This window comes from Choloepus didactylus, chromosome 17, assembly GCF_015220235.1.
Source record: "Choloepus didactylus isolate mChoDid1 chromosome 17, mChoDid1.pri, whole genome shotgun sequence".
Taxonomy (NCBI): domain Eukaryota; kingdom Metazoa; phylum Chordata; class Mammalia; order Pilosa; family Megalonychidae; genus Choloepus; species Choloepus didactylus.
Genome location: NC_051323.1, coordinates 52471223 through 52494715, shown reverse-complemented (window position 1 = coordinate 52494715; position 23493 = coordinate 52471223). Strand labels below are relative to the sequence as shown.

Sequence of the window (23493 nt, the reverse complement as noted above, 5' to 3'; positions counted from 1 at the left end):
AAATCCAGAACCTTCGGTAAGTTCACCAGGATCAAAAAATTCCGCTTGATTGTCAAATCTTACTTCTCTCTCTTTGGTGTGACAGCATCCATGCATCCGTTCTGTCATTCTCTGGGATTTTATCATATAAGTTAGCAATGTTTTAGAATTCTTCTCATGTGCAAGCCCTTTCCTGCCTAGTCTCCAAGTCCTGCTAGGCTCTGATTTTAGTTACAGTCCTAGAAGCAATGAAAGGTAGAAGGATAGGGCATGAGGAAAACTGGCTTCCCCTTGCAAGGTAATGCTGCCTTATCCTCAGGATGTTCAAGCCTCACAAGTCAAGGAAGCAGGAGCTGTTTTTACTGGCAAAGGAGGCTTGGTGGGGTATGAAATATTCTGAGTCATCTGAATCCTTCCATGTCCTTGTCCCAATTCTCAGGGCCCCATTTCTTCCTAATCAAACACTGTCACCTAGGAGACCTAGCTAGGCTGTGAATTCAACTGATATAATTTAGTATTCCATAGGTTCAAACTTGGAATTAGTTTTCAGCTACCTCAGTCCTATGGTTATCAGTGGTATAAGGTTCCTTAGGCATAGTCATAAGAAATTCCTGGCTCTCCTACCATGCATTAAACCAAGGTTTCTCACTTTTGGCACTGAAGACATTTTGGACCAGATCATTCTTGGTTGCAATGGGTTGTCCTTTGCATTGTAGGATGTTTAGCAGCATCACTGCCCTCTACCCTCTAGATGCTTTTAGGAAAAAGCTAATACTTTTAGGAAAAAAAGCAAGCTTTATTTTCCATCATGTTGAAAGATACTGGTGTAATTCTTATTACTTTTATTCCCACTGATGTTTTATGTAACACGGAGCACTTGGAAAATGTATTGCAAATAATTATTTTCATTCCAACGGGGAAGAACATTACAGACTGAAAAATGCAGTTTAATATCGAAAGAAGTTATACAAAGGTTTATATATATTTTTAAAAATCTGATTAAAATATTATCACCAATGTATGGATTGTGTTACCCTTTATGTGAACCCCTGGAAAACTTTTGTATAGAAGCTGAAGCTTCTGCTCAGAAACAATACATAGCAGAGATCTTTTCACATTCTGACAGAATATAAAAACTTGAGTCCTTTAGTTTAAATATTAACCATTTTTTTTTCAGAAACATTAATCCCTTTAGAATATAAAGCAGAAACTTACTAAAAACCTGCATCCCGCAGCCAGATTTCCTGTCTAAGAGGAATCTGGTTACTTAGAACTCAATGGCACTAAAAATTCTAGAGACACCAATCTTTTATTTACTGCTGTCGAGTTAAACTATACGGACTAGAACCTGATTTATAGTAGAAGGCCTTCTATAGTCCAGAAGAGTGTGACTTCTTGTATTTACATATAAATGCACCTGTTTTTCCAAGGCTAACTTTGTAGCATTCCACTGGCACCAAAGTGCCAAACAGTGGCATTTTGTCTGAGCACTTCTCTGAAAGGCCCTTTTTCTCTTCAGGATTCCAGCTCTTACTAATTCCAAGTTCATCTGTGTGGCTGCTCTTGGAATCCAAAGGGAAGCTGCTCTCTTCACAATCTCTAATGTGCCAGTAATGATCTTCACTAAGCAACAGTACAACGGTTCCGCCAACACGAAGCACTCTATGACAAAAAACAATAATTGCTATGAGTACTGCTTGCTTTTTAGACGACAAAACAATCCCATGTCATTTAAAATATTTGGGGTTTTTAATTTGAAATTTAATGTTATCTATTTAAATACAAGGCTTCTGATAATTAGGTAGTATCTTCCATAATGCATATTCATTATAGTAATTATGGAATTGCTAGTACAAATCTGTTTTAATTATCTATTTTTACTCTACTTAAAAGGCAAGCCTAAAGTAATTGACAGTCACATTCTAATAAATGATTGTACAAAGAAAAAGGCAACTGACAGAATCCTGAAGAATTAATGGCAGTAGGCTGTTGGTAGAAGTAAATCACCAGGAAAGATATAGGACATGAATTAAAGAACAGCAAAAAGGAGGATCTGAAAGGAAGGGAAGACCTTGAAATGGCAGCTTTAGAGAAGAATTCAATGACTCAGTCATACAATCAAAGTCTGTATAGCACTGTGATGGTTAGGTTCATGTGCCAACTTGGCCAGTTGATAGTGTCCAGCTGTCTGGTAAAGCAAACACTGACCTAACAATTGCTGCGAGATGTTTGTGGCTGGTTAATAAACCGACAGGCTGGTTTATTAAATCATCAGTCAGTTGGCTGCAGCTGTGACTGATGACCCACCAAAGGGCGTGTCTTCCACAATGAGAATGCAATTGGCTGGATTTAATCCAATTAATCAGTTGAAGACTTATAAGTGAGACAGATAGAGGACCTTCACTTCTTCAGCTGCCCAGCGAAGTGTTTCCTGAGGAGTTCGTCGAAGCTGCCGGTTCGTTTCCTGAGGAGTTCATCAGACATCTTCCTTGGAGTTGACAGTTTGCTGACTGCTCTGCAGAATCTGGACTTGTGCATACCCACAGTTGTGTGAGTCACTTTTATAAATTTTATAGTCATAGACACCTCTCATTGATTCTGCTTCCCTAGAGAACCCTAACTAATACAAGCATTTATGTGAAAAGAGTGACTGAATAACAGTCCGGTGAGTTGTTAAGAGATTCCAGAACAGCGGGGGGGGGGGGGGCACAAAAGAGTTAATTTAAGGTGTGTGATAAATGCCACAATCAAAGCAAGTCTGAGATGCTATGGGAACACAGTACGTGGGCCCCAAACCCAGGCACAGGAGAGTGGGGAGCAGTTCCTGGAGGATGAGACAGCCATGTTATGAGATAAAAGATAAGCAGGAGTGACCCAAGCAAAGCATTAGCTGGGGGTGGAACAAGGGAGAGAGAGAGAGAAAGCAGCAAAAGCAGGAAGACATGAAGAGGAGGCAGCAGCACTAAAGTGTTTCAGCATGGTGGGGGGTAGGTGGGGGAGAGAAGGCTGGAATGTTTGGAACATGTGGGAGGTGCTTAAGGAACAACAGATAGCTGGGTACACAGCCTGGAGGTAATGGAAAAGATCAGGGCTGGAGATGTAAGAGTTTTCGATTTTTAAATGGTAGATAGAGCCATAAAGAAAAATGAGATCAACTACGGTGACTGTAGAATGAGAAGGGAAAAGGGCTGAGGAGCAGAAACATCATCTAGGAAGAAACAGAGGAGGAGGAACCCAGGAAACGGATATCCTACGAGCAAATCTGGGCAACAGTGATATCATGGAAGCCAAGCAAGAAGGGAATAGTCTCAAAGGTGACAAATGCTATAGGACTAACAAGTGATCACAGGATTAAGAAGTTAATGGCATGAACCTGGGGACAGCAATCTCAGTTGAGGGCAGGGGCAGGCACTGGTCTGCAGGAGTTGAGATGTCAAGTTAGGTTCAAGAAGTTCAGGTGTACAGGTAAGGAAACGGGTGCAGCTAGAGATCAAGAGAAAGAGGGAATCCACCATGCCCAACAAAGAGAGACGCTTTCCCTCACCTAACCCATCAGCAAACAGATAAATTCATCTACTTTCCATCCTCATATCTTGCCTGGACTATTGCAACAATCTCTTGACAGGTCTTGATTCCCTTCTTGTGCTCTTCCACTCTCCCACTTCCCCAACTGCTTTCCTTGCTCTTTTTGTCCTCATTACTGTCAGAGCCCTAGTGCTAATACAGTGCTCAGGAGAGGCAAGACTTCTAAGTGCACCTGGGGAAGAGATGACTGGTAAGAGAGAAATGGGCAGAGTGAGATCCCTGAGGAGGGGGGAACTCAGAGAACAAAGCCTGGACTGGAAGAGAGCAACCTTTCCCACTGAGAGGACGGGCAGATGTGGTTTATATCACGGAACAGAACAAGAAAAGAATATAACAACATACAAAGATCTCGAAACACATGAAAGAATGCATCATTAAATTAACAGATAAGATAAAACTTCTTATCTACTGGATTAACAAAGATGAAAAGGACCGACAGGATGGCAAGATTATGAGAAAATAGGTACTCATGAACATGGAAATTTATATAGCTTTTTTTGGAGACAATATATGAAATGTGCATATATTCTTCTAGGAATTTATCCAAAGGAAACATAATAATGTAGAAGAAGAATAGGGATAATAATGGGGATGACAGCCAATATTTGAGCATTTATGTGCCAGGCACTGTTTAAATACTTTGTATCATTTGATCTTCAGAACTATCCTTTCAAGTATGCCCTATTAGCACCCCCATTTTTCAGATGGAGAAACTGAGGCACTATGGTTTTAAGTAACTTGGTCATATAGTAAGTTTGAAAAGCTGCCAGTACAAGGATGTTCACAGCACTGTCCTTTACAAAAATGAAAAATTGGGAACTACCTAAAATGTTCATCCATTATGTTACATAATTGTACATAGATATAACATAATACTATGGTAAACATTGAAAATTATAAGTACATTATAACTGAGTTGAAAGATTCATGATACATTGTTCGATAAAAAAAAGTAGGTCACAATACAATAAATTAAGGTGATTCTATTTATGTGAAATTGTAAATGGGTGTCTCTTTGTGTAATATATATGGAAAGATGCCCAGGACATACACTGATTTATTTTAATTTTTTTTCAAATGATGGAGAAAATAATAAAGAGTTAGCAATCACCTGAAATCCTGCCACTCTAATATTTTTGGTGAGTGTCACACTTTTAGGTATCTTTCCATGTACACTTAATTTCACACTAAGGAAGCTATTCAGATATACAGAAACATTCCAAAATTGTATTCCTCTCAACACTAGTTGAGATATTATTTCTTGGAAAAAAATTCTGTGGTCAATTAGTTGTGTAAACTCTGTATCAACAACATAAAATGAATTTATTTCTGTTTTACATGTGAACCTGCAAGACTAGGAGTAGACTATACAAATAACCCCAAATTATTTGACCATGGAACTCCTTAGGTCATATTCTTTACCACAAACTTCTGCTCCAGGCAGGGTGGTGTATTCATTGTTCCTTGAACATGTCTTTGGTTTACTGTTTACTCAAATACTTAATGAAGACCTGTATGCATAAAATGTGATGTAGTCCAATGACTTCTCCTTCCTTCAAGCTGAGCTGGCTGAATTTTTAACTCTGCTCATATGTTTTACATGGTAATATTTGAGAAGAAAGCTCAAAGAGCATACTTCTGAATTTCTCACAATGCTTTATACTCATGAAATGGTTAATGCTTCCACAAATCCAAGGGGGAAACATTGCGCTGAGAGTGCATAGCTCATCCACCAGAGCAATCATCTGCCTATCTGACAATCTCTAACTGTGACTGCTTGCTCTTCCTTGAAGGATCCAATTCTACACTGCATACAGGACAAACTATTTCCACTTCCTACTGAGAACAGGTTTACTGACCTCTTGTATTTTTTTTCTGATTTTTCCTAACAATTCCCTCTCCCATTTTCAATCTAAAGCCTTAAACTATTGGTATACCATCAGGATAAAAGTTATGTGTACTTACATATCCCCATCTACTTCCCCAAATGACTTGAAGTGGCAAACACTAAGCAACCACGAGAGAGGTTACTGAGCAGTTTCTAGGTACCAGGCATTGCTCTAGGCGCTTTAACTCCACCGAATCCTCAGAACACTATGAGGTAAGTACTATTCATAAGATGAGGAAAATGGCCAAGCAAATACCTATGGCTGGAGAACTATTAAGTGACAAAGCTAAGACTGGAAACCAGGTAGTCTGGCCCCAAAGCCTACATTCTTTTTTTTTAGTTTTTAATTTTTATTGAGATTGTTCACATACCTATGATTATCCAAAGATCCAAAGTGGACAATCAATTGCCTCCAGTACCCTCATTACTCCAGACAAGAAATAGAGCGAAAGAAGAAAAAGAAAAAGAAAAGGAAACTCGAATCCTCCCATATCCCTAACCAACCCCCCTCCACTGTTGACTCATAGTATTGGTATAGTACATTTGTTACTGTTTATGAATGAACACTGAAATACGACTAACTGTAGTATATAGTTTGCAATAGGTATATATTTTTTCCCTATATGCCTCTCTATTATTAGCTTCTAGCTATAGTGTCATACATTTGTTCTGGTTCATGAAAGAGATTTCTAATATTTGTGCAGTTAATCACAGACATTGCCCACCACAGGATTCAGTGTTATACATTCCCGTCTTTTGACCTCCAACTTTCCTTCTGGTGACATACATGACTCTGAGCTCACCCTTTCCACCATTTTTACACACCTTTCAGCACTGTTAGTTATTCTCACATCTTGCTACCAACACCTCTGTTCATTTCCAAACATTTAAGTTCATCCTAGTTGAACATTCTGCTCATACTAAGCAACACTCCCCATTATTTGCCTCGTTCTATACCTTGGAACCTTATATTTCATGTCTATGAGTTTACATATTATAATTAGTTCCTATAAGTGAGACCCTGCAACATTTGTCCTTATGTGTCTGGCTTATTTCACTCAGTATATTGCCCTCAAGGTTTCATCATCAACCGATTTTTTTTTTTTTAAGATGGTTTTGTTCACATGCCATACATTCCAACCTAAGTAAACAACTGATGCTTCCCTGTATAGTCACATATTTATGTGTTCATCACCCTCACCACTATCTATATAAGGGCATCTACATTTCTTCCACAAGACAGGAGGGAGAGTCAAAGAAGGTAAAGAGGCAAAAGAAAAAAAGGAGGAAGAAAAAAAAATGACAGCTAGGAAGCAGCAAAAGAAAAGATAACCTTAAATCAAAGTAGAATAAAGAGTCAGAGAACACCACCAATATCAAGTGTCTCACACCCCTCCCCTATCCCCCCTTATCTGCATATTTACCTTTGTTACATTAAAGGGAGCATAATAAAATAATTCTGTTACTTACAGTCTCTACTTTATGTTGATTGCATCCCTCCCCCAATGCCTCATTTTTAATATCTTGCAAAGTTGACATTCGCTTGTTTTCCCTCGTGAAAGAACATATTTGTACATTTTATCACAATTGTTGAACACTCGAGATTTTACCGAGTTACAGACCCAGTCTTTATCTTTCCTCCTTTCTTCTGGTGTCCCACATGCTCCCAACCCTCCTCTCTCAACTATATTCATAGTTATCTTTGTTCAGTGTACGTATCTTGCTGTGTTACCATCTCCCCAAAAAACTGTGTTCCAAACTTCACTCCTGTCTTCTATCACTCTGTAGAGCTCCCTTTAGTAGGGTGGGTGTCTTGTTCACAAAGTCTCTCATTGTCTGTTTGTTGGAAAATATTTTGATCTCTCCCTCATATTTGAATGACAGTTTTGCTGGATATAGGATTCTTGGTTGGCAGTTTTTCTCTTTCAGTATCTTAAATATATCACACCACTTCCTTCTTGCCTCCATGGTTTCTGCTGAGAGGTCCGCACATAGTCTTATTAAGCTTCCTTTGTATGTGATGGATCGCTTTTCTCTTGCTGCTTTCAGGATTCTCTTTTTGTCTTTGATGTTTGATAATCTGATATTAAGTGTCTTGGAGTAGGCCTATTCAGATCTATTGTTTGGAGTACGCTGCGCTTCTGGGATCCATACTTTTATGTCTTTCGTAACAGATGGGAAATTTTCATTGATTACTTCCTCTATTATTGCTTCTGCCCCTTTTCCCTTCTCTTCTTCTGGGACACCAATGATAACATACATTCTTGCATTTCATTTCATCCTTAAGTTCCCAGAGACGTTGCTCATATTTTTTCATTCTTTTCTTCAACTGCTCCTTTGCGTGTAGGCTTTCAGGTGTTTTGTTCTCCGGTTCCTGAATGTTTTCTTCTGCCTCTTGAGATCTTCTGTTGAATGTTTCCACTGTGTCTTTTGTCTCGTGTTGTGCCTTTCATTTCCATAGATTCTGCTGGTTGTTTTTTTGAGCTTTTGATTTCTGCCTTATGTATGCCCAGTGTTTTCTTTATAGCCTTTATCTCTTTTGCCATATCTTCTCTAAACTTTTTGAATTGATTTAGCATTAGTTGTTTAAATTCCTGTATCTTAGTTGAAGTGTAAGTTTGTTCCTTTGACTGGGCCATAACTTTGTTTTTCCTAGTGTAGGTTGTAGTTTTTTGTTGTCCAGGCATCTGACCTTCTAGGCTACCACAATCAGGTTTTCCTAGAGAACAGGCTCAGGCCACAGGAGGAAATATTCAGTGTCCAGTTTCCTTGATGGTTTTTCTTTGAGGATTGACACACCCTGTGTTTTTCTGCCCAGCAGGTGCCCCTGTCAGGGCTGGTGTAAGGGGGTGTGGCCCATGGCTCTCCTCCCCCAGGCTTTGGGGTCTGGTTCTGGTAAGGCAGGTAGTAGAGCTGGGTCCCTCCCTTTCCTCTTGGGCAGCTATGCCCCCTTCAGAGGGGTCATTTGCATATAAATAGATTCTCTGTTTCTCTGACTCAGAGTGCTGAGATTTGAAAATGGCTGAGGCTTTCTCTACTGCGAAGACCTGCGAGCTGAAAATAGCTGAGGCTTTCTCCTCTGAGCTGCCCAGGTTGAGCGAGAGAGAAAGGGACAGAAAGCTCCCAGATCCACCCATCAGCCAGAGATAGCACGTGATCCTCTGGGCTCCCCTGACTCTCCCAAGTCGGTCGTCACCAAAAGCCTCTGTCTGCTTGTTGGGGATTCAGTCTGTATTGAGCAGTTAACATTAAAATCCCAGTTGGAGCTGGGCTGAGGTACACTAGCTTGTTCGGAGAGTGCTGCTCTCTAGCACCGCAAGGCTTCCATGAGGGAGGGGCTCTTGGCTCTCAGCTTGGGTCCGCAGTTTTTACTTACAGATTTTATGCTGCAATCTCAGTCATTCCTCCCAATTCAGGTTGGTGTTTGATGAGTGGACAGTCACGTTTGTCTCCCCCCAGTTATTCTAGGTTATTTACTAGTTTTTCAATAATTTCATTTCATTTTCATTTCAAAACCTATACTGAAGGTACTATCCACTGTATATTACTGAATGTTATTAATGTGACTTTTCTTATAGTTTGGTAGCTGTGGGATTTTGAGAGAGGTAACCTCTCTGGGCCTCAGTTTCTTATCTGTACTAAGTAGGGGATAACACACACCAGGCAGGGTTTTTGTGAGGATTAGAAATAACTATGTAGGTAACCTAGCACAGTGACTAAAACACAGTAGGTATTCAAATTTCAAACAAGAATAAAAAATTATTCTGAAGAAAACTTGTAGCATAAAATGATCTAGAATAACTATTTCAAATACATACTTCTAATTTGAAACCTTTAGAAAATTAAGCTACAAAAACTCTGGGAAATTACTACAACTCAATCAAACCTTAGCTGAAGAGCTATGATAAATTTTGATTAAAATGCCCCAATAATTCAAAATTATGGAGATAAACTCAATAACTTACCTTTCCATTTCCTGCAGAATGTTTTTGATGTCTTTTCCTAACTTAAACTTTTTCCCAAATGGAATGTCAGAAATAATAATATCAACACTTTCTGAAGGCAATGGCAATTCTGAAATACAGAAATCAGAGAATCTCATTACAATAAATTCAAATATCTGTAACTCAAATAATGTGAAAACTGAAGTACACAATTTTGAAGTACAGTTCTGTATAATATAAACTTTAGAATTGCTAATACTGTTTCTAAGGAATTAAAAGATTCTGAATTGTTTTCAGAATCTCTGCAGAATTAAATGGTATAATTATTGTATTGTTCTTTGAAAATTATTTTTTTAATCAGATATGATAAAATTATGATATAAGTTAAAACTTCTAAACATGTTTTCTGATTAGAAAGTTGCCATATCCAGGAAGAAAACATTTAAGCTATTAAAACCTTATACAAAATTATTTTCTACAACTTTCATTTTACTTTTATCAGTCATATAAAATTATGCATGTATGTAAATCTACTTGTTTAATGGAGAGAATCCACAGCTTTCATTACATTTTTAAAGGTGATTCAAAAGGGTTAAGAACATCTACTCAAGTAATAAGACTAGAAAAAAGGCCACAATTAACACAATGAATATTATCAATGAACAAAATTAAATGTTGATTAAATATAAATTTCTTTATCTCATTTCTTTCAAAAATTAGATTATCATAAGGTAATAGATCCAATCTTTTTTTTTTTTTATTTTAGGTTATGTGTTTTCCTTATTATTTTTTTTAAATTTTGAAATAAATTCAAACTTAAAGAAACAGTTGCAAAAATACAAATACCATACACAGAACTCCAGCATACCCTGACCCCCCTCCCGATACCCCGATTCACCAACTTTAATATCCTATCACACTGTTTCTTTCTTTCCCTCCCTCCCTATCATCCATCATCTATTGCTCTGTCTTCTGAACATTATAATTCACATATACATTTCCCATGAACAAGAACATTCTTTTATGCAATTCCATTAAGCGCAGCTAAGAAGTTCAAGAAATTCAACATTGATAGAAAGCTTACATTCTATATTTCCTTTTTTTCCTTTCTTATGTCCCCACTGTGTCCCTTTAAGCCTCCTCTCCTCCATTCTCAGATCCCATCCAGGATCATCCTTGGCATTTAATTGTCATTGTCTATTTAGACTTTTTTTTTTCCTCAATTGTGGAAACATATATACAGCCTAAATCTTCCCATTCCAACCCCTCCCTAGGATTCCATTAGTGGGATTAATCACATTTAGAATGTTGCAATGCTATCACCTTCCCACCATCCATTACTAGAAATTTCCCTTCACCCCAAACAGCAAGTCTACATTCATTTCTTAACTCCCCATTGCCCCTTCCCCCACTTCTTGTAACCCATACTCTACTTTTCATCTGTATGGTCTCTGATACTTTCTTTGTATTTACTGTGGGGGTTAAATTTAACCTCTTAAATCTATAACAATCTTGTTTTTCTTTGATACCAACTTAACTTCAATAGGACAAGTAAACTATGTTCCTATACTCCTCCATTCCCCCACTTTTAAGTAATTCTCGTCAAAAATTATATATTTTACATTGAGTCCAAAACCACTGATTTATCATTACCATTTATGTATTTCAGATCCTGTAGGAAGTAAATAGTAGAAGTTACAAATAAAAAATACAGTAGTATTGGTATTTATATTTACCATGTGATCTGTACTGGAAATCTTTATTTCTTCATGTGGTTTCAGTCAATTGTTTAATGTCCTTTCCTTTCCACCTGCTCAATTTCCTTTAGCATTTCTTATAGGACTGATCTACTGGTGATGAAGTCCCTCAGCTTTTGATTGCCTGGGAATGTTTTCATCACTCCCTCATTTTTACCCTTCAGTTGTTTGTGAATTTTTTAAGTCTCAGGGTTATTGACTTTTATTTGTATTCCACTGTGGTCAGAGAATGTGCTTTGAATAAATTCAATTTTTTTTTTAAATTTATTGAGGCTTGTTTTATGTCCCAGCTTATGGTCTATTCTGGAGAAAGATCCATGATCACTAGAAAAGAATGTGTGTCCTGGTGATTTGGGATGTAATGTTCTATATATGTCTGTTAAATTTCTCTATATCTCTCTCTCCTTTCTCTGTTTCTCTGTGGGTAGGGCTCCCTTTAGTATATGAAGTAGGGCAGGTCTTTTATTAGCAAAATCTCTCAGCATTTGTTTGGGAAAAATCTAAGCTCTCCCTCAAATTTGAAGGAGAGTTTTGCTGGATAAAGTATTCTTGGTTGGAAATTTTTCTCTCTCAGAATTTTAAATATGTCATGCCACTGCCTTCTCACCTCCACAGTGACTGCTGAGTAGTCACAACTTAGTCTTATGTTGTTTCCTTTGTATGTGGTGAATTGCTTTTCTCTTGCTGCTTTCAGAACTTGCTCCTTCTCTTCAGTATTTGGCAGTCTGATCAGAATACGTCTTGGAGTGGGTGTATTTGGATTTATTCTATTTGGAGTTCGCTGGGCATTTATGCTTTGTGTATTTATACTGTGTAGAAAGTTTGGGAAGTTTTCCCCAACAATTTCTTTGAATACTCTTTCTAGACCTTTACCCTTCTCTTCCTCTTCTGGGACACCAATGAGTCTTAAATTTGGACATTTTATTTTATCTACCGTATCCCTGAGATCCATTTCGATTTTTTTGATTTTTTTCCCCATTCTTTCTTTTGTTCTTTCATCTTCCGTTCTGTGGTCCTTGAGGACGCTGAGTTGTTCAGCTTCCTCTAATCTTGTATTATGAGTATCCAGAGTGTTTTCAATTTGGCCAACAGTTTCTTTTATTTCCATAAGATCTTCTATTTTTTTATTTACTCTTGCAATTTCTTCTTTATGCTCTTCTAGGGTCTTCTTTATGTCCTTTATATCCTGTGTCATGCTCTTCTTCATGTCCTTTATATCCTGTGCCATGCTCTTGTTGTTTGTCCTTAATTCTTTGATTAATTGCACCAAGTACTCTGTCTCTTCTGATCTTTTGATTTGGGTGTTTGGGTTTGGGTTCTCCATTTTGTCTGGTTTTATCATATGTTTTAAGATTTTCTGTTGTTTTTGGCCTCTTGGCATTTGCTTTCCTTGATAGGGTTCTTTCCGGATATAAAAAATACTGATCTCTAATTTGTCAGATCTACAGCTTGGTGGTGTACACTTTCTCTAACTAATCAGGAGATGGCGTCTGCGAGTCTCCTATTCCCCTCAAGTCAGTTCTCCCCAACTTTGTCTTTGTGGTGTGTGGGGATCTGATTCTTGTGGGGTTCAATTGGTGCAGTAAGTTTGGGTGTGTTGTTCGTGCTGTCCACCCTGAATGTGGGGCATGTGTCTAGGTGGTTAGGGAGGCAGGGGAGCTTTAATAATCAAACCTCCCAGGTGTTTCTAGAGGTTTAAGGCTGTTGTAAGAGTCTAAGCCTTCATTTCAGTCTTGCCTCAGATTGTCTCTGCTGCTGACTCACAAGTCCCCGGCCTTTGAGTAGGGTCCCTGGGATTTCTGAGCATATCTCCCCCTCAGCCGTGCTCTTCCAGGACCTCCGCTGAGGGAAGGCTGTGCCACGTCACAAGTGTGCACTGGCCTGCCAGGGAAGTCCTGGGCCGCCGGGCCATGCAGGGGCACTCTCAGCCTGCTGCAAAGATGGCTGAATGGGGTCTGTTAATCTCCCCCTCCTCACACTGCTCCACCTTCCCAGCTCTGGGACAACCAGCTGTGGGTGCACCAGAGGCCACTGTCCACGGCCAATATTGTGGTGTGTGTGCGGTGCTATAGGAAAAACTCCCCATCACACTGGGTTTCTTGGCAAGGCTCTGGGCTGTGGGTCAGGCCCAGGCAGGAGCGTCCCCTGCCCACCAGGGAGATGGCTGCAAGGGGGGCAGTTTCTTTCTCCTTTTGGCTCCCCTCTGCCCCGCTGGCCCCGAGACAATCAGTAGCGGGCTATCCTCCATGCCAGACACCGAGACGTTGGTACAGCCCGCTCCTGCCGTGCTTCACTGCGCGGTTCTCACTGTCTTAACCGCAGCCGCTCCTGGGTTTTTTTTTTTTTTTTGAATCTACCTTTTCTGATTATTCTTTCCACTTTCTACTCATTTTTTCTTACCTATTGTTTAAATAAAGTTAAATATTCATTACATAGAAGATGCCCCAATTTTCACTATGAATAGTACCTAATTCTTTTAGAAATATTAAAAAAACTTAGTCTTTACTATAACAAGAGGAACTAGATACCACATCAATTTTCATTGGCAGGAAATTTGAAAACAAAACAAATCTTTATCAAGAAAGTGAAGTCTGACCACTTGTTAGATGCCTCCTAATTCTAACCCTTACCTAAGATTAGAAGAAAGAAGAATACATTATTAGGAAATAAAGTACCAGGAAAATATCTTAAAACATCTTGGGGGGAAAAAAAGTTTCCTGCCTAGGTTTAACGTTATGCACTTAGTTTTGGGTGTTGATATAGGACACATCCGTTTGAATACTATTTCAATTTTTTCAATATTGTAGACACTGAATAGAAAATGAAGGAAATTATAGTTGTCAAATGTTTTACATATATGAGGAACTGGGCAGTAAATTTATGAGTTTAATCCCAAGTCTTTCTTATACCTTACAAAAACAATAAACATAGGGACCCACACACGAATTAGGTGGTAGGCAACTAAAAGCCTAATTTGTCCCAGTCTGGTAACAACTTTTTTCCTTTTGGCTGGTGTCCATTTTTATCTGTAACTTTCTTACTATTTATTGTATTATTTGCTAAACTGCCTAAATAATTTTGGGAGTTAGAGGGATAAACACTTCACACTGGAAGAGAATAATTAAAAAAAATTCCAAAACCTAAGCAGTATCATCTTCCCAAAGAGCACAAAATAATGTGAACTTTTGTTGGTGTGGTTGAGTACAGGCTCTGGAGCCTGACAGCCTGAGTTTGGTTCTGCCTCTTACTAGTTATGGGACTTGGGGAAATTATTGCTTCAGTCTCCTCTTCTGTAAAATGGGACAACAGCACCTATCTCAGAAGTAAAGTTGATGAAATAATATAAAGCATATCTGACACATGGTTAGCATTCAATAAATGTTAGCTATTACTGTGATAATTATTTACAGTGTCCTCTCTGATATCTACAGGGAGAGGACAGCCAGGTGGACAACTGGTGGGTCAGATTCCTTCCAAGAAGCTCCAGAGAATACAGAACTTCCTTATCCCAGCTACTCAAAGGCTGAGGCAGGACAACCAGTTCTGGGTGGGCCTTTCCCACTCGTCCTTCCTCCAGCAGTGGTTCTCAAAGTGTGGTCCCCAAGTAAGTAGCATTGGTATTACTTAGACCTTTTAGAAATGGTAATACTCAGCACCACCCTACTTTAGCTTGTGTCAAATCAAATGAAGGGCTGGTTAAAACAGATTGTTGGTTCCACCTCCAGTTTCTGGTGCAAAAGCTCCTAAAGCCATGAGCACTTGACTAAAAACAGAGAATACAGTAAAATCTTTCACAGGCAGTTCAAAGCATTTAGTAATTTGAACAATATGCTTGTAACTAAGGAGATAAGATTCTGAAATAGAAACATATAGTTCAAAACAAACAAGTAAAAATCATCTTTTTACGTCTTTGAGGGATGATTCAAGAATTGAAAAATGTATCTGAGTTTTAAAATACTGGTGCATTATGAACAAAAGAAAAGTGCTGCCCTATTCCTACCTCCTTCCAGGAGAAAAATGGGTAAGAACTGATTGAAATACAGGATGATAGCCCAAAGATATTTTCTTCTGTTAGATATTCAAGGGCTTCCAAGATGTTTTTGTTTATAATTAGACAAACGACTAAGAAGATTTGAGGACTTTTATAAAGTTGGACTACCTTTCCTCCTATTTCCTTTGCTTGTACTTTCTGCTTTGGTATTAATTTCCATTGTGCAGGTCTGACATCCATATTCTGTTCTGTAACTGTAATCTTCATAGTTCAGAATTAGTTTTAAATGGATCCAATCCTTACCAATCATTTTGTCTTGGCTTTCTCCATTCCTCAGTGGATCTGTCTGTCAAATGTCTGGATTTTACTAAAATTCTTATTTCAAAAGGGCTTGATGAATTGTTGCCTGAACCTTTTCAAATGTGAAAATGTCTCTGTACTACAGTGAGAACTTGTTTGGGCATAATATGCTTGGGTCACACTTTGCACCAGAGCCTTATAAATGCCATTATTCTATTGGCTATGGCTCTGTAACTTTCTGTTTCTCTTCTTGGTGGCCGTATTTTGCCCCTTCTTTGTTTGGCTGCAGCTGGTCAATTTTTTTCCCTTCTACTTTTACTCTTCTTTTCTCATTTTAAAATGAGATTCTAATCTGCTACCTTAATCCAGAGGTCCATTTCAATTAGTCTTAAATATACATAATCCAAACAGGTACACCTCTGAGGGACTAAATATAATTAAAATTTCATACTTTTTGAAATATTTATTATCCAACAAATTGGCTTATTGTGGTAGACTTATAAAAGAGTTAAATGTGAAAACTATTTCCAAAAGTGAAATATTTTCAAAAAATAAAATAAACTTAAAATATTGATTCAAACATCAAAAACTAGCAAGCAAAATAAGTATTTGTGGCATATATTCATATCTGATCAGTTTCTTAGACTTATCAGTTTCTAATACCCTGTCATTACTCACATTTTTCTAAAGGATTAGTTTTTTTTTTTAAATATATGGACTTTTCATTTTTAATTTGTTCATAAAACTGCCTGCAAACTTCTTTAAAGTTTCATTTTCTGGTTAATAAACTCTTCTCTGTAGACCATAATTTTTTTTTTCTCTTATATATCTCCACTTTATTAAAGTTGACTGAGATGATATTTATGGAGCTATACATTTACTGTTAGTTTTCAGTGTGGTTTAGATTCTGAATTATCTTTCTATATTAAGTTAATTTAGGCACATTGGTTTGTATTTTATAGAAAACACTTATCTTTAGGACACAAATAGGACTGAGTATAATTTGCAAATGTTATAAAAGATGATTCCAAATCTCAGCCAACTTCTTTCCCAAATTGCAACTGCTCATTTAGTCATTAATGAAAATAAGAGGGAAAAAAAAAAAAAAGAAGAAGAAGAAGGAGGAGGAGGAGGAGAAGCTTGAATGTATCAATGGGTAAGATTCTGGTGACTAAGAAATCCCTGAAAGAGCAGTAAGCCATGATTATTGAAAAGCTAAGAACACTGGCAAGGCTTAACTGGAAAATATTTAACAGAAGGCCACAAATTTTGCTTTCTTAAGAGAAGCTGGGAGCTACAGATGTCACTTAGTAATGCATTGAAATGGCATTGCCTAGTGTGAGTGTTTCACAAAAATTTCAGGTCACCTCTTCTTGATTTATTATTTTGGATAAGCTTCCTCTATCATAGCATGGCCCTGCCCTCTGGCCATACAGACAGCCACTAGGCTGTACTGGCCTCCTTCCTTCCATAACCTGTTAGCAGCTGCTATGACCAACCGGCAGCCGGTGGCTCCAAACAGGTGCCCCAGGGACAGCAATCCACCCAGGTATTAAACTTCTCCAGGGGAGGCAGTCCAACCTTGGTTTTTCTGCCCATGTAGTTTTGTGGAAACCAATCAGAATCCATGGCTTTAAAATTAGCCAAAATCTGACCAGAGAAAACTTCATGAAATTCAAAAGCATCAAGATCATTCATTGTTAATCCTGCTCTCTCTAGAACTTTTGGAGTAGCATATCTTGGTCCAAGTAAAAGTTGATCTTTTGGATCCTGAGATACATAAACAAAATCCCTCAGATAGGCCATGGGCTTGTACCCCATGGCCACAGCCTTTTCCTCAGCCATCATGAGCATTGCACAGGTGCTGTCAGTTAGGAATGAAGAATTTGCAACTGTCAGCGTGCCATAGGGCTTAATGAATGCGGGCCTCAGCTTGGCCATCTGCTCCAGGTAGGAAGGACGAATACCATTATCTTTGGTAACTGTATCTTTTCCTGGCACTTTGAAGGGCACGTCTGACAGGAGCCCTTCATCCTGTGCCTTCTTGGACAGACTGTGGGACCGCAGAGCGTACTCAGCAAAGGCAGCAGCCAGTTGGTCTGTGGAGCAGCCCATGGTCTTGCTGGTGGAGAACTCTGCCATGGCGGGGAGCTCGGGTGATAGATTATTCAATCTGAATTGAGAGATTAAAGACAGGTGCTGACCCCGAGTCTTGGCCTTACTGAAATTGAGCATCCTTTTCCTCATTTTCCTTGAATGACGAATAGAGACGTCGGACATTAACTCCATACCACCGGCCATGACCACGTCACACTGGCCAGAAGCAATTAAGCCGACACCTGTGGTCATGGCTTGGTTGGCAGAGATGCAGGCCATGATGATGGTGTGGGAAGGAGTCTTCTCAGAGAAGCCGGCTCCGAGGGCAGCCTCTCTGGCCACATTGCTTGTTTTCACCTCCTGAATCACTGTACCAAAGATGATATAATCAATAGTTTTCTTTGGGACACTGGTCCGATGCAGCAATCCCGTAAGTGCTGCTCTAGCCAAATCATGTGGCATCAGGTTGTTATATGAAGTGCCTGACAGCAAAAATGGAGTGCGAACACCATCTATCACCTTGATATTCCTTATGTTGGGTTTGGCCAAGGTCTTATTCGATTTGGTCTGGACAGCTTGGGCAGCTTGTAGCCAAGAGGAACAGCTCAGAGGTCTGATGGAAAATCTGAGGGCACATTTTGATGTAGTGGGAAGATTTTTAAACATGTACGTCAAGAGGGAAGTCATTCTGAACTCTCAGCTCACATCTGCTCAGACTCCGGCTCTGGGCAAGGATCGGACCCAAGTGTCCCGGAGACCATAATATTTTTATTTGAGAAATGACATTTTCTACAGCTGCAGAGCACAGAACAAATTCTGTTAAGTGGAGGAGATCCTCAATTCTATTTCTTTCATATGGAAACTATAAATATTTCAGGCCTCCAGTTGCTAGTCTCTCCATTCACAATACAAAACTCAAATAAGTTGCCTCTATCATTTTTCTAACCGCTTCAGCAAATCCAGATGCTTGAAAATCAAAGGTCTTCTCAATTTCATCCCATTCCATTATACAACAGACATTTATCCAATTAAAATGAAGAGAGCCACCAAAAAAGTCATCCCATAAGCTATCCAAAGTGCATTTACAGAATTTCAAAATTAAATCTTGTACATTATTGAACTCTCACCATTTTAATTTGTTCAGTTCTTCCTTGGTGTTTTTAGGGATAGATTCCAATGTTGTCTTCTTGCAAGTTTTGTTTTTAATAACTGCAATTCACCCAAAAATTCAGAAGCTACAGTTTTTTGGTGCTCTGTTTGTTGCATACTTTGATTAGATTTCCAGTGGATTCTGAACAAAATGCAACCAGAATTAGGCAACCTGTTTACAAAAATGTTTAGCATCCTTGTAGTACATACTTTGGCTGATTTACAAAGTAGTTCTTTAAAAGGCTCAAAGATCTTAAAATCCAACTGATAATGGGTAAGCAAAGAGAGAAAGTGTGTGCAAACACACCAAATTTTTTGCACCCAATCATCTTCATCACAAATATTTTACAGTTCAGTTACTCTGTGTACATTTAAAAAGTAAAAAAAAAAAATCTTGATTATTTTGATACCTTAAGTTTCTATTTCAATTGACAGAACATCACAGATTACTTGATGTAATTATGAATTATGTGGGTACCACATCAAATTCCAAGCACATTTCTGCCCCATAGGATTCTTTAGTAAAAATGTTTTTACCATTATGTGGTTCCCCCAATCAATGTGTTAAACAGGCATACATGCAATGCTGAACTTTTAAACTGAATTTAAAATAGCATTCACAAGAGTGAATCAACTTCCTAAATTTCCATGAATTGGAAATAAAAAAAAAGCTGAACCACTGTTGGAACTGACTTAACTGAATCTTCTTTTTGCAGCCTCTAATGACACTAACACAATACGGACAACATTTATCTGTCTGAAAAGGTCTTCTGCTAGTGGAGCCAACATATTAACAGCTACAGCTTCAAAATGAGCACAATTAATTTAAAGGATAGACATTTGATCTAAAAGAAAAGTCATGCTTCACAGAATCATAGTTAAATGCATTTTCCTCAGCTGCATGTTATAAATAGCTGTCTTTGGGCTCAGTCTTAAAATAACTACCAAGTTTTAAAGTAAATGCTAGATGCTTCTCCAGACAGATTTACGTCCTCTGGTTTCATTCGGTCAGTGATATCACCATGGCACTCAAAGTGAATGGTAAATATCAACAAACATTTTATGCAAGTTATATGTTCATCATCAGCTTTCTTGAGAAACTGAAATTTAGTATGAAAAAGTACGCATTTTTAAAAACTTATTACTGTCGAGTTTATTGTACTAAAGAAGTATTACCAAACAATGAACAAGCTTACTGTAATAAGAGTACAGACGACTCTCTATTGTAAGGTTATCTCCTATTTCTTACATATACATATGTATATCATTTCCTGCATTCCTCAACGGGCAGCCTGGCAGCCTGATGAATCTAGCAGAATATAAGGCCCAGGCCACAAAACACCTGGCTGAAACACCAGAGGCTGGATAGGTAGTAGAGGAAAACACACAGTGGCATGAAAGAAAATGCAATCACATTATGGAGAGCCTATAAATATATATGTAGGCTTTTTAAAAAAATGCTTAAACAATGAGGCATTAATTATGTCTTAAGATAGCTTGCAATAATGTTCATTTATTCCAAATTATGATGATTAAAACTTGATGATTAATTTCAAGTTAAATGAACAACTTTCATACTAGCAGTTATAGAATAAAGTGAATGTTACTAAAAAAAGTATAAAAAGTAAAGGTATTAAAGCACTCAAAGAGAATGAAGGCAATGATTTTGCAGAAACACAAATCATGATTCAGAGTACTAACTTCCTAGACAGGACTCATGCCCACAAAGGTCTTTAATTCATGCCATGTGCCAGGCACTGTGCTTTATATGACTGTGTAAAAAAGCCCAACTGTGACCCCATGAAACAGGTATTACTACCTTCATACTGTAGACGAAAAAATACCCAGAGGGTCAGTACTTCACTGAAGGCCACACAGTGAATAAACAGTAGTGGAGCCAGGATTTGTCTAAAGTCTGTGCCTGCTCCTAAATACTACAGAAAAGGGGTAAGATCCTCAAGCTTGTCAAGGTTGAATAAGGGATTCATGGGTCTCAGTCTAAATGGTATTTATAATTAGAGCTCTTAGAAGTAAAAATATATTGAAGAAAGAAATCCACACTTTAGCTAGAACATCCACCTATAAAGGTGAGATATGCAATGAAAGACTAATTATTAACTAATTAATTAACTAATTATTAACAGTTAATATTAGCTCTGTTAGCTATCTTGCTAGAATGAAATTTAATTTTAAGAGGTTGTGATGTAACAGGAGTTTTACTTCTTCCTCCAGAAAGTTACCCTGAAAACAACTCACAAAAGAATATTCACAAATGGCATACTGTGAAAGAAGTTTTATCTTATTAGCAATCAAAGGAAGGTGATTTTAAACAATTTCACCTATCAAATTTTAAAAGATTTAAGAATTGTAATAAAAATGATAATATCCAGTGTCAACAAAGGTTTAGGGAAATGTGCACTAAGGCCCACAACTTTTCTAGAGGTAAATGTATACACATTTTGACTCACACTTCTACTTTTAGGACTTAATTCTGACAAACCAGAATACATGATACATTATGATGTCACATACACCATAACACACCTACCTGCACGTGTTCTATCCACTCTGCCTTCCCCACTTCCCAGGAGTGAACACTGTGCCACTTGTCTACTAGATCCCATCTCTTCAAGGACATCAAGTGTATCAGACAAGCAATCCTCCTCTCTCCTGCATCGTCTTGTTTCTTTCTATTTTATCATTCCCTTTAGCATACAAACATGTACTTTAAAAAAATTAAATTCTAATTTCTATCTTTAACCTCTGCTTGACCTTCACTCTCCCCTCCTCTATGTTACTGTCCCATATCTCTGCTCCCCTCAGCAGTCAAACTGCTCAAGGGAATTATCTATACCAACCATCTCTTGAAGTTTTCTCCTCCCACTGTTTCCAGAACCCACTCCAGGCAGGCCTTTGCTCCTGCTGCTCCATGCAAAGAGCCCTGACAACCTCAATCACCAGTGGTCTCAAGTGGCAGCATCTGACAGTTGTTCCCTGTTGCTTCCTGGATTCTAGAACACCTTCCAGAATGTATATTCTCTTACATCACTGACTATTTCTTAATGAGATCCTCATTTTCGTGAACTCTAAGCATCCAAGTGCTCCAGGGCTCAGGCCTCTTTCTCGTCTCTATTTATACTCTTTCTTTAGTAATCTCATGGATCGAAATACTATCTTTACTGGGATGTCCAACCTCTCCCCTAAACTTCAGACTTGTATATCCAGCTACTAATTTGACATCATCTTCACTCAGTGTCTAAAAATCATGTGCAACTTAGATCCAAAAACTCAAACTTGTTTCCTGCCCTCACCCCCATGTCTTCCCTGATTCAGTAAATGGCAACTCTATCCTATAGCTGCCCAAGCAGGAAGCTTACAGTCTCTCTTATTGCTTCTCCTGAACCCATATTCAATCCATCAACAAATCCTGTTGGCTCTTCCTTCAAAAGATATACAGAATCTGAGTTCTCAACACCTCTGTGAATATAACTTGGGACCAAGTGCCATCATTTCTTACTTGGATTGTAGACTAACTAGTCTTTGTGTCCATCCTTGCTCCAGCACTGTCCATTCTTAAAATGGCAGAATGAGCCTTTAAAAAACTAGGCTTTATTTATTTGGCTTCCTGGTGTCCTAAAGAATCACCTCCTTTTCTTTTTAAACAGTGGAGTGCTTTTGTTTTGAAAGTAAAATTTTATGGAAAAATGCCAAAAAATAAAAACAGATAAAAGTGGAGTTGGTAGTGAGTTCAAATCCTGACAACTCAGTACTCTTCCTCATGCCTCTAAGTTGCTTTGGAAAAAACCACTGCCCTGGAACAGCTTAGGAAGCGATTTCAGTTTCCTTAAAGATCTCAAAAAATAACACTTAAAGTAGTAAGGGTTCATGAAAGCCTGATTTCAAACTAATAACCCTCAGTTTGCTCTAGAAACTTGTGTCTTATGCACCAAGTCCTATTAAAAACCTTGAAGAAAAAGGTTAAAAAATAGTCATTGGCAGCAAACAACTATGAGATTTCATTCAACATATAATTTCTTCTCTAGAGCTGCTTTATTATGCTTTACAGAAAAATTATAATATTTTCTTCCCATAGAAACTCATCTTTCTTACCTTTTCACTGCAATAAACAAAAGACTTTTTAAACAATATTCTGTTTCCCTTGATTAAAGGTTCAAAACCAGGACCTATCTACTACCTATTCAGTGCCAAAGGAGTACAATTTTCTCTTTTAATTAGGGAATTAAAAGTCCTAAATTTTTTAGGGGGAAGGGTGTAATAAGGAAAAAGAAACAAAGATATGAGTGGTCTCTAAAATTGTCTAAATACCGTGACTCTTGGGGAAATATTATTTTGATTGGATTCATTAGACTTGATTCCTAGTCCCAGTTGTCACTGCTGATTCCCCTCAGTAAATAAGGGATAATGTTTTCCATCTCAGAATGACCAATTATCCTGCACTTTCCCAGTTTTATGAAAGATGTGGTTTAGCAGACCAGGATGGTTAGTTACTCATCTCTTTTATGCTACAAGATGTCCAATGTGGAGCACTGGGGAGGTGAGATGATTCAGAACATTTCATATAGTTATCTGAAAGAAGTTCAAAGTTTCTAGTATGACTATACTGTTGTCTTTATTTTGTGCACAGATTAAATGATCCATGGTTACGATATAAGAAATGGTTCAGATGCATTAAATAAATCTTAAAAAGGCATGCTTATATTTAAATGCTTAGAAAAACTATTTAAGTGCTGTTCCCCAATAATGAATCTTTTGAAAAATAAAGAGTTCCAATTATAATACTGA

The 23493-nt window shown here is 38.1% G+C and overlaps 1 protein-coding gene and 1 pseudogene across 5 annotated transcripts in view; both read right to left on the bottom strand.

Moving 5' to 3' along the window:
- Positions 1-402: 402 nt before the first annotated feature.
- The window catches only part of THUMPD2 (THUMP domain containing 2), a 64065-nt gene continuing 40974 nt past the window's right edge, over positions 403-23493 (bottom strand). For 3 of the 5 annotated variants that reach the window (XM_037807314.1, XM_037807315.1, XM_037807316.1), the window contains 2 exons: positions 9418-9526; positions 403-1641 (listed from right to left, as the gene is read on the bottom strand). In XM_037807314.1, the coding sequence (XP_037663242.1) occupies positions 1350-1641; positions 9418-9526 (401 nt within the window). In that variant the 3' untranslated portion in view covers positions 403-1349. Of the gene's footprint in view, positions 1642-9417; positions 9527-18674; positions 18833-23493 lie in introns of those variants that run through there. The other 2 variants (XM_037807318.1, XM_037807317.1) reach the window with 2 other exon arrangements.
- On the bottom strand, positions 16652-18297 carry LOC119512566 (annotated as a pseudogene).